This window comes from Salmo trutta, chromosome 19, assembly GCF_901001165.1.
Source record: "Salmo trutta chromosome 19, fSalTru1.1, whole genome shotgun sequence".
In the NCBI taxonomy this organism is placed as follows: Eukaryota; Metazoa; Chordata; class Actinopteri; order Salmoniformes; family Salmonidae; genus Salmo; species Salmo trutta.
In genome coordinates, this window is record NC_042975.1 from 3,386,267 (window position 1) to 3,398,304 (window position 12,038).

General features: G+C 42.9%; 1 protein-coding gene across 1 annotated transcript in view; it reads right to left on the reverse strand.

Annotated features, from left to right (window-relative positions):
• The window catches only part of LOC115155048 (neurobeachin-like), a 161,732-nt gene that overhangs the window by 85,328 nt on the left and 64,366 nt on the right, over nt 1-12,038 (reverse strand). The window contains exons 5-6 of the mRNA XM_029701843.1: nt 9,438-9,533; nt 8,483-8,604 (exon numbers count right to left, since the gene is read on the reverse strand). Coding sequence (XP_029557703.1) covers nt 8,483-8,604; nt 9,438-9,533 — 218 coding nt within the window. The remainder of the gene's footprint in view (nt 1-8,482; nt 8,605-9,437; nt 9,534-12,038) is intronic.

The window sequence follows — 12,038 nt, forward strand, 5'->3', positions numbered from 1 at the left end:
GTCATAATTGTTTTCTTTACTAAAGTAGAGGTTTATTATTATTATTATTATTGCTAAAGGTATAGCATAGGTGTAAACATTACTGTTTTAGCAAGAGATAGCTCTTGCATAGCCTAAGAAAGTAGTAGAAATGTGCAGAAAGTAGTTTTGAATGCATTTTATTGAAGGGAAACAATAAGAGTCTTGAACTTTTTTAGACAACATAGTGATATATTCTTATATACTGTACAATGAGGAATTCAACTACACAATACTAGTCTTCTCCCATGTTTTAAACATTCCCCCACCTACAAGAAGTTAAACAACAACAATAAATAAGAATAAAAGAAAATAGAAACAAACAAAAATGTGAAGAACATAAATCAATAATCTCTAATTAGCCTGTCTGGGCTAGGGGGCAGTATTGAGAATTTTGGAAAAAATATGTTCCCATTTTTAACTGCCTCCTACACCAACTCAGAAGCTAGAATATGCATATTATTGTTCAGGTTTGGATAGAAAACACTCTGAATTTTCTAAAACTGTTTGAATGGTGTCTGTGAGTATAACAGAACTCCTATGGCAGGCAAAAACCTGACAAGGTTTCAAGCAGGAAGTACCCTGTCTGACAAGGAGTCGTGCGTCTTGCATCTTTTTATTGAAAAGTAAGGATCTTAGCTGTAACGTGACAATTCCCAGGGCTCCAATAGGCTCTCAGAACCCGCGAAAAACCTGAAGGTTTACGAGGGAGCCTCAGGCTGAAACACATTATCACCTTTTGTAAGTGGCTGCTCCGAGGACCTTTGAATGATGCGCGTGCATGAGTCGCTTCTGAGGAGAAATTTTATTCGGCTGTTTAGGCTCAATGCATACTCCCGGTCGGAATATTATCACTAATCTACGAGTTGAATGGCATAAAAATTGGTTTTAAACAGCGGTTGACATGCTTCGAAGTACGGTAATGGAATATTTAGACATTTTTGACACGCCAATGCGCCATGCGCGAGACCGTGAAGAAGCATTCTAGAACTCACGAACAAAACGTCGCTGTTTGGATATAACGATGGATTATTTGGGACCAAACCAACATTTGTTATTGAAGTAGAAGTCCTGGCAGTGTATTCTGATGAAGAACAAGCAAGGTAAGAACATTTTTCTTATAGGAAATGTGATTTTGGTGGAGGCTGACCTGGGTGGGTATCTAAATAGCTAGCCCTGTAATGCCGGGCTATGTACTTAGATTATTGCAAAATGTGCTTCATCCGAAAAGCTATTTTAAAATCGGACATATCGAGTGCATAGAGGAGTAATGTATCTATAATTCTTAAAATAATTGTTATGCTTTTTGTGAACGTTTATCGTGAGTAATTTAGCAAACTGTTAGTAAATTCTCCGGAAGTTTGCGGGGGTTATGCTTTTTCTGAACGTCACATGCTAATGCAAAAAGCTGTTTTTTGATATAAATATGAACTTGATTGAACAGACATGCATGTATTGTATAACACAATGTCCTAGGTGTGTCATCTGATGAAGATCATCAAAGGTTAGTGCTGCATTTAGCTGTGGTTTGGGTTTATGTGACATGATATGCTAGCTTGAAAAATGGCTGTATGATTTTTTCTGGCTGGGCACTCTGCTGACATAATCTAATGTTTTGCTTTCGTTGTAAAGCCTTTTTGAAATCGGACAGTGGGGTTAGATTAACGAGATTCTTGTCTTTAACTTCTTACATCTACACGTTCCGCTAGCGGAACGTCTGCTCCAATATCCAATGATGGGCGGGGCGCGAAATTCAAACTCCTCTAAATCCGAAAACTTACACTTTTCAAACATATGACTATGTTACAGCTATTTAAAGACAAGACTCTCCTTTATCTAACCAAACTGTCCGATTTCAAAAAGGCTTTACAGCGAAAGCAAAACATTAGATTATGTCAGCAGAGTACCCAGCCAGGAATAATCACACAGCCATTTTTCAAGCTAGCATATCATGTCACATAAACCCAAACCATATCTAAATGCAGCACTAACCTTTGATGATCTTCATCAGATGACACACCTAGGACATTGTGTTATACAATACATGCATGTCTGTTCAATCAAGTTCATATTTATATCAAAAACCAGCTTTTTACATTAGCATGTGACGTTCAGAACTAGCATTCCCACCGAACACTTCCGGTGATTTTACTAAATTACTCACGATAAACGTTCACAAAAAGCATAACAATTATTTTAAGAATTATAGATACAGAACTCCTCTATGCACTCGATATGTCCGATTTTAAAATAGCTTTTCGGATGAAGCACATTTTGCAATAATGTAAGTACATAGCCCGGCGTTACAGGGCTAGCTATTTAGACACCCACCCAGTGTAGCCTTCACCAAAATCACATTTCCTATAAGAAAAATTTTCTTACCTTGCTTGTTCTTCATCAGAATACACTGCCAGGACTTCTACTTCAATAACAAATGTAGGTTTGGTCCCAAATAATCCATCGTTATATCCAAACAGCGACGTTTTGTTCGTGCGTTCTAGACACTATCCCAACGCTAAATCTCGGCCACGAGCATGACGCAAAATATGACAAAAAATTTCGAAATATTCCATTACCGTACTTCGAAGCATGTCAACCGCTGTTTAAAACCAATATTTATGCAATTTATCTCGTAGAGAAGCGATAATATTCCGACCGGGAATCTGCCTGTCTGTAAACTGAGGAAAAAACCAAAAGCCGGGGGCGGGGCGTGTCACGCGCCTAAGGCTTAGTCCATTGACTGACCACTCAGCATTTGCTCTCGTGTGCTTCAGCCAGGGCTTTGAATGACATCATTCCTGTTTTTCGCGGGCCCTGAGACTCCATTGTTGACGTGCTAAGTGTCACGTAAGAGCAGAGATCCTTTGTAAACGACAGAGATAATAAAGAAGGGCAAGAAATGTTCAGACAGGGTACTTCCTGAACAGAAGCATCTCAGGTTTTTGCCTGCCATAGGAGTTCTGTTATACTCACAGACACCATTCAAACAGTTTCAGAAACTTTGGAGTGTTTTCTCTCCAAAGCTAATAATTATATGCATATTCCAGTTTCTGGGCAGGACTAATAATCAGATTAAATCGGGTACGTTTTTTATCCAGCCGTGAAATTACTGCCCCCTAGATGTAACAGGTTAAATAGCTGTAAAATAGTCATATGTTTGAGAAATTGAAGTAATAGTATTTCTAACGATTCAAAAATCGCGCCACTGGAATTTCAGTAGCTGTTACGTAGGTGGGACGAAATCGTCCCACATACCCGAGAGAGGTTAGCACATGTAGGACAGTATGCAAGTGTGTGTGCATGGACTTTGCAGATGTATTTCTCACATGTGCAGCACAGTATTTGTTTTACAGTTCTTCTTTGGGGCGACAGAATTGGCACCTCCTCCTCTTGCCTGCCCCAGCTGCAGCCTCAGGTGGATCAGGACAAGATTCAGCCCCCTGAACAGCTTTCACAAGCGCTGCAGAGGCTACTGTGCAGAGGAGGTGCTCCCTTCTTTGAATGTGTGGGGTTACAAGTGCCTTTCCCAGCTGCTGCGGGAACACCATCCTCTTGTTCCGCTTATCAGGCATCCAGGTAGTGTTGATCTTGTTCCATATCACAAAGGCATTGTATGAGGAAACATCAATGATGTTATGGAAGATGACCAGGGGCCAGAGGGCAGTCATCCTCCTGCAGCTGTAAGTTCCAATCACCTTGTCCAGGTTGTCCACACCTCCTTTGTTGTGGTTGTAGTCCAGGATGATGTCTGGCTTCCTGTCCTCACGATCACTGATCTCAGCCGTTTTGTGCAGTGTGCTCAGGAGGACCACATTCTTGTTCGTCTTTGGGAGGTAAGAAACTAGAGTGGTGGTGGGGGGTGAAGGTAAACTTTGATGAGAAGGCCTCTCTCCCCCTTGTTGTGAGGAGTGCAGGGGGGAGCTCAGGCTTGTTCTTTCTAACTGTGCCAACCATGGTGATCTTCCTCTTCAGGAGCTACTGCCTGAGTTCATAAGTCGTGAAGAAATTGTCACATGTGACACTGTGCCCCCTCAGTCCATCTGTCACATCAAGCACAACCCGCATCCCCTGGTTCTTCTCTGGGCCTCCACTGGTCGGCTTCCCTGTGTGGACTTGCATCTTCCAAGCGTAGCTGGATTGTGCGTCACAGACCACCCATCTCTTGACGCCATACTTTGCTGGCTTGCTTGGGCATATACTGCCAGAAAGGACTGCGACCTTATGACAAAAGAGATTACTATCAGTAATTAGTATCACATAAATCAATAATATTACAGCAATACATAATACAATTAACAGTGAAAATCACTTACATTACAGATATGAAAATAAAAATGTACCTCTGAATGGAACCAGTTGCTCATCCACTGTTACTTCAGGCCCAGGGTTGTAGAGGTATGGCCTCATCCACTGTTACTTCAGGCCCAGGGTTGTAGAGGTACGGCCTCATCCACTGTTACTTCAGGCCCAGGGTTGTAGAGGTACGGCAGACGCTCCCCCCACTTCTCCCAGACCTCTCTTATGGTCGCCAGTTTGTCTCTCATACGTCTTTCAGGTCTTGACTCACGGTTATCAAATCGTAGCATTCTTAAGAAAGTGTGAAAGACTTCCAGTGGCATCGTGGCACGGAAAATCGCCCTTCCACTCTCTGCATCCCAGAGACTACGTGTAGCCTCGCCTCGGGACCTATACACACCCACTAAGATTAGCAGCCCTATGTTGGCACGCAGGTCAATCTCATCCATCCTTTTCCAGTTGTCTCCATATTTACGGAAACCCTCCAAATTTGTCATCTCCAGGATGATTTTTTTGATGGCTGGTGTGATGAACATGTAGAATGTTGAGGCGATTTCCTGGGCAGCTGCATGTCTTGTGGTCCCTGGGGTCATCCTTATGACATTTTGTGCTGCCATCCTGCCCTGGTTGTCATATGGTGACAAGGACCATGTTATTTTGTTGTTCTTTGAAAGAAAAAAATTGTCTCTTTCAGCTTGGGGGATTTCTTCTTCATCTGAAGATAAAGCATGCAAAATCTGATCTATGACCTGTTGGGCACTAAAACATGCACTCATGGCTTCAGCAAAGAGAGAACTGGGGTCATCTGCAGCACCTTTATAACCTCTGACTGCATTCCCCATTAATAAACAATGCTTTCAAGAAATGTTTATTTTGTCTGAAATAGTTTTTATTTTCTGTGACTCGTGTGGGGTTGTGGAGGGGAGATGCTGCAGATGCACAAGGAAGTTTTAGTTTTGTCTGAGTTCAACCAGTAGCACACATGATATCAATGTCTCATTGTGTGTGTGTGTGTGTGTGTGTGTGTGTGTGTGTGTGTGTGTGTGTGTGTGTGTGTGTGTAAATATATTTGTGGGTTTTGTGGTTTTTAAATGATTTTATAATTGACCCTAAGACAATCTTGGTACCCTGATGGTGTACATTGAAATATGCACAAAGGCGATGTTTCACTTTATCTTATGTTGGGGTCACTCTAGGAAAAGTCATCAAATTTCAAGTTAATAAAATATAATTTAGGGGGTTTTCTCTGCTGTTAAACATAGTGGCGAGGCTTTTTGTAGCCACAAGGCAACACAAGGGTTAAAATGAGGTGGAGGTTGAGGATAGGTTAGATTAAGATTAGGTTAAAGTTAGTTTGAGGTTAGGTTATATTTAGGTTAGATGGAGCTTAGGTTAAAATCAAATCAAAGTTTATTGGTTGCTTAAACAGTTTAGTTATAGCAGGTGTTTATGTTACTGACAATACAATAAAACATCAAACAATTAAAAAGGGAAAAAATGATAAGAAATCAAAAACGGCAGGACAAATCTGATTAACAACCCAAATAGCACTGCAGCAGTAATCACATGCTAGCAGTTGAAGTCTGAAGTTTACACTTAGGTTGGAGCCATTTTTCAACAACAACACAAATTTATTGTTAACAAACTATAGTTTTGGCAAGTCGGTTAGGACATCTACTTTGTGCATGACACAAGTCATTTTTCCAACAATTGTTTACAGACAGATTATTTCACTTATAATTCACTGTATCACAACTCCAGTGGGTCAGAAGATCACATACACTAAGTTGACTGTGTCTTTAAACAGCTTGGAAAATTCCAGAAAATGATGTCATGGCTTTAGAAGCTTCTGATAGGCTAATTGACATCATTTGAGTCAATTGGAGGTGTACCTGTGGATGTATTTCAAGGCCTACCTTCAAACTTAGTGCCTCTTTGCTTGACATCATGGGAAAATCAAAAGAAATCAGCCAAGACCTCAAACAAAAAAAATTGGAGACCTCCACAAGTCTGGTTCATCCTTGGGAGCAATTTCCAAACTCCTGAAGGTACCACGTTCATCTGTACAAACAATAGTACGCAAGTATAAACACCATGGGACCACGCAGCCGTCATACCGCTCAGGAAGAAGACACGTTCTGTCTCCTAGAGGTTAACGTACTTTGCTGGGAAAAGTGCAAATCAATCCCAGAACGACGGCAAAGGACCTTGTGAAGATGCTGGAGGAAACAGGTGCAAAAGTATCTATAGCCACAGTAAAACGAGTCCTATATCGACATTAACGTGACAGGCCGCTCAGCAAGGAAGAAGCCACTGCTCCAAAACCGCCATAAAAAAGCCAGACTACGGTTTGCAACTGCACATGGGGACAAAGATCGTACTTTTTGGAGAAATGTCCTCTGGTCTGATGAAACAAAAATAGAACGGTTTGGCCAGAATGACCATCGTTATGTTTGGAGGAAAAAGGGGAAGGCTTGAAAGCCGAAGAACACCATCCCAACCGTAAAGCACAGGGGTGGCAGCGTCACGTTGTGGGGGTGCTTTGCTGCAGGAGGGATTGGTGCACTTCACAAAATAGATGGCATCATGAGGGGGGGGAAATTATGTGGATATATTGAAGCAACCTCTCAAAGACAGCCAGGAAGTTAAAGCTTGGTTGCAAATGGGTCTTCCAAATGGACAATGACCTCAAGCATACTTCCAAAGTTGTGGCAAAATGGCTTAAGGACAACAAAGTCAAGGTATTGGAGTGGCCATCACAAAGCCCTGACATCAATCATATAGAACATTTGTGGACAAAACTGAAAAAGCGTGTGCGAGCAAGGAGGCCTACAAACCTGACTCAGTTACACCAGCTCTGTCAGGAGGAATGGGCAAAAATTCACCCAACAAAATGTGGAAGCTTGTGGAAGGCTACCCGAAACATTTGAACCCAGTTAAACAAGTTAAATGCAATGCTACCAAATACTAATTGTGTGTATGTAAACTTCTGACCCACTGGGAATGTGATGAAAGAAATAAAACCTGAAATAAATTATTCTCTCTACTATTATTCTGACATTTTACATTCTTAAAATAAAGTGGTGATCCTAACTGACCTAAGACAGGGAATTCTTACTAGGATGAAATGTTAGGAATTGTGAAAAACTGAGTTTAAATGTATTTGGCTAAGGTGTATGTAAACTTCCGACTTGGACTGTACATGTATGTAGTCTACACAGTAACAGTAGATATATTATACGTATGGACACTGGGAGAATCTACACAAGATCAGTTCAGAATGTACAGCAGTAGAGATATTAGAGTGAGCTATATCAATACAGGTCAGGTTGAGTTAGGTTGAGGTTCGGTTGAGGTTGGTTAAGTTATTTTGAGGTTAGGTTGAGGTTCGGTTAGGTTAGGTTGAGGTTAGTTTAGGTTGAGGTTAGGTTGAGGTTCGGTTAGTTAAGTTAGGTTGAGTTAGTTTGAGTTAGGTTAAGGTTCAGTTAGTTTAGTTTAGGTTGAGGTTTGGTTTGTTTGGTTTAGGTGGAGGTTAGGTTGATGTTGAGGTTAGGTTGAGTTAGGTTGAGGTATTTTGAGGTTAGGTTGAGGTTAGTTTAGGTTAGTTTAGGTTAAGTTATTTTGAGGTTAGTTTAGGTTAGGTTGAATTAGGTTAAGTTAGGTTGAGGATAGGTTCAGTTAGTTTAGTTTAGGTTATGTTGAGTTAGGTTAAGTTACTTTGAGGTTAGGTTGAGTTAGGTTGAGGTTCGGTTAGGTTGAGGTTAGTTTAGGTTGAGGTTCGGTTAGTTGAGGTTAGGTTGAGGTTAGGTTGAGTTAGGTTGAGGTTTGGTTTGTTTAAGTTAGGTTGAGGTTCAGTTAGTTTAGGTTAGGTTGAGGTTAGGTTGAGGGTCAGTTTGTTTAGTTTAGGTTGAGGTTAAGTTGAGTTAGTTTCGTTTAGGTTGAGTTAGGTTAGTTTAGGTTGAGGTTTGTTTAGGTTGAGTTAGGTTAGTTTAGGTTGAGTTAGTTTAGTTTAGGTTGAGTTAGTTTAGTTTAGGTTGAGTTAGTTTAGTTTAGGTTGAGTTAGTTTAGTTTAGGTTGAGTTAGTTTAGTTTATGTTGAGTTAGGTTAGTTTAGGTTGAGTTAGGTTAGTTTAGGTTGCGGTGAGGTTGAGATAGGTTGTAGTTCTCACCAGTAGAGGTATGGTTTGTCCTTGTCTACATTGATGTTGTTGAGGGGATCTTGTCTGAACCAGGTGTTGAGAGTGAAGCCGTTCTGGTAAGGCCACTTAGCGATGGGCGGCAACGCTATGGCCTGGGGGAGGAGACAGAACACACCATCAGCCAATCACAGTCACAGACAACACATCATAAACCAATCACGATCACAAACAACACATCATCAGCCAATCACAATCACAGACAACACATCATAAACCAATCACAATCACAGACAACACATCATAAACCAATCACAATCACAGACAACACATCATAAACCAATCACAATCACAGACAACACACCATCAGCCAATCACAATCACAGACAACACATCATAAACCAATCACAATCACAGACAACACATCATAAACCAATCACAATCACAGACAACACACCATCAGCCAATCACAATCACAGACAACACATCATAAACCAATCACAATCACAGACAACACATCATAAACCAATCACAATCACAGACAACACACCATCAGCCAATCACAATCACAGACAACACATCATAAAACAATCACAATCACAGACAACACATCATAAACCAATCACAATCACAGACAACACACCATAAGCCAATCACAATCACAGACAACACATCATAAGCCAATCACAATCACAGACAACACATCATAAACCAATCACAATCACAGACAACACATCATCTGCCAATCACAGACACAAGTCTATCAAGTCACCGACAGGAACCTAGCACCAAAAAACAGACTATTGGACCGGGTTGAAAAACGACTCTTCGTCTGTGTGAAACTATATGCAAAGATGACTGACTATTCATCTGTGTAGAATGTCTGTGTGTATTACGTGACTACTTGGCTTAGAATATATGGAAGGGAGGCGATCACTACACAACATGGACAGGTGTACGGACAGGTGTGTGTGTGTGTGTGTCTTACCGCTGCACTGCGACCAGGGAAGTTGAAGAAGGTGTCTGGACCGTGTCTCTGAGGCATCAGGTTCAACACAGACAACAACTTGATAGAATGTCTAGGCTGGAGGGGGATAGGAGAGAGGAGAAGAAGAGGAGGAGAGAGGAGGAGGAGAGAGGAGGAGGGGAGGGGAGGAGGAGGAAGGGAGAGGAGTGGAGAGAGTAATGAGAGAGGAGGAGGGGAGGGGGAGAGGAAGTAGAAAGAAGAGAGTGATGAGAGAGGAGGAGAGGAGGGGAGGGGGAGAGGAGGAGAGGAGAGAGTGATGAGAGAGGAGGAGGGGAGGAGCAGAGGAGAGAGTGATGAGAGAGGAGAGGTGAGGAATGGGGATGAAAAGGGGATGAGAGGGGAGGGGGAGAGGAGTAGGAGAGGAGAGGAGGAGAGGAGGACAGGAGGAGGGAGAAGAGGAGAGGATGAATCAGGGAAGTTTGTGACATTCCTAACAAATCACAGACACTGAAGGAGGATAGGAGAATAACACAGTGTGACATCATCAGCCCTACAACAACCCTATTGGATCAATAAGCCGTCAATCACATCTGCCGCGCTCTGGTAACATCTTATCAATACCATGGCAACCCCATAACACATCTATCTCTGGAGAGGAGAGGGAGGAGAGATGAAAGGGAGAGATGGAGGAGAGATGAAGGAAAGATGAAGGAGAGATGGAGGAGAGATGGAGGAGAGATGGAGAGAGAGATGAAAGAGAGACGGAGGAGAGATGGAGGAGAGATAGAGAGAGAGATGAAAGAGAGATGGAGGAGAAAGATGAAGGAGAGATGGAGGAGAGATGAAATAGAGATGGAGGAGAAAGATGAAGGAGAGATGGAGGAGAGATGGAGGAGAGATAAAGGAGAGATGGAGGAGAGATGAAATAGAGATGGAGGAGAAAGATGAAGGAGAGATGGAGGAGAGATGGAGGAGAGATAAAGGAGAGATGGAGGAGAGATGCAGGAGAGATGGAGGAGAGATAAAGGAGAGATGGAGGAGAGATGGAGGAGAGATAAAGGAGAGATGAAGGAGAGATGGAGGTGAGATAAAGGAGAGATGGAGGCCAGATAAAGGAGAGATGAAGGAGAGATGTAGGAGAGATGGAGGAGAGATGGAGAGATGGAGGAGAGACGAAGGGGTGAGGGTTTTGTTTCTGTATACAGGATGTCATAGTGTGGGGATGGGGAGGAGAGAGAGAGATGGAGGAGACAAGGTGAAGAAGAATAGAGGGATTGAAGGAGAGGAGGAGAGAGAGAGATGGAGGAGACAAGGTAAAGAAGGATAGAGGGATTGAAGGAGAGCAGAAATGGGGATGATCGTTGGCTAGGGCAACCAGGAGAGGAGAAACAGGGGGACAGGGTGAGGGATAGATGGATGGATATATAGATGGTGATGAGGAGGACAGGGTGAGGGATAGATGGATGGATATATAGATGGTGATGAGGAGGACAGGGTGAGGGATAGATGGATCTATATATAGACGGTGATGAGGAGGACAGGGTGAGGGATAGATGGATCTATATATAGATGGTGATGAGGAGGACAGGGTGAGGGATAGATGGATGGATGGTGATGAGGGGGACAGGGTGAGGGATAGATGGATGGATATATAGATGGTGATGAGGGGGACAGGGTGAGGGATAGATGGATGATATATAGATGGTGATGAGGGGGACAGGGTGAGGGATAGATGGATGATATATAGATGGTGATGAGGGGGACAGGGTGAGGGATAGATGGAAGATATATAGATGGTGATGAGGAAGACAGGGTGAGGGATAGATGGATGGATGGTGATGAGGGGGACAGGGTGAAGGATATATGGATGGATGGTGATGAGGGGGACAGGGTGAGGGATAGATGGATGATATATAGATGGTGATGAGGAGGACAGGGTGAGGGATAGATGGATGGATATATAGATGGTGATGAGGAGGACAGGGTGAGGGATAGATGGATGGATGGTGATGAGGGGGACAGGGTGAGGGATAGATGGATGGATATATAGATGGTGATGAGGAGGACAGGGTGAGGGATAGATGGATGGATGGTGATGAGGGGGACAGGGTGAGGGACAGATGGATGATATATAGATGGTGATGAGGGGGACAGGGTGAGGGATAGATGGATGGATATATAGATGGTGATGAGGGGGACAGGGTGAGGGATAGATGGATGGATATATAGATGGTGATGAGGGGGACAGGGTGAGGGATAGATGGATGGATGGTGATGAGGGGGACAGGGTGAGGGATAGATGGATGGATATATAGATGGTGATGAGGGGGACAGGGTGAGGGATAGATGGATGATATATAGATGGTGATGAGGGGGACAGGGTGAGGGATAGATGGATGGATATATAGATGGTGATGAGGAGGACAGTGTGAGGGTTAGATGGATGGATGGTGATGAGGGGGACAGGGTGAGGGATAGATGGATGGATATATAGATGGTGATGAGGGGAACAGGGTGAGGGATAGTACTGTTGTTGATGTAGATGTTTACAGAACTGTCTGTGACCACTGGACCTCTCCTCACCCCAAACCCCAATGTCACCTCCTTTCAGCCTACACACAG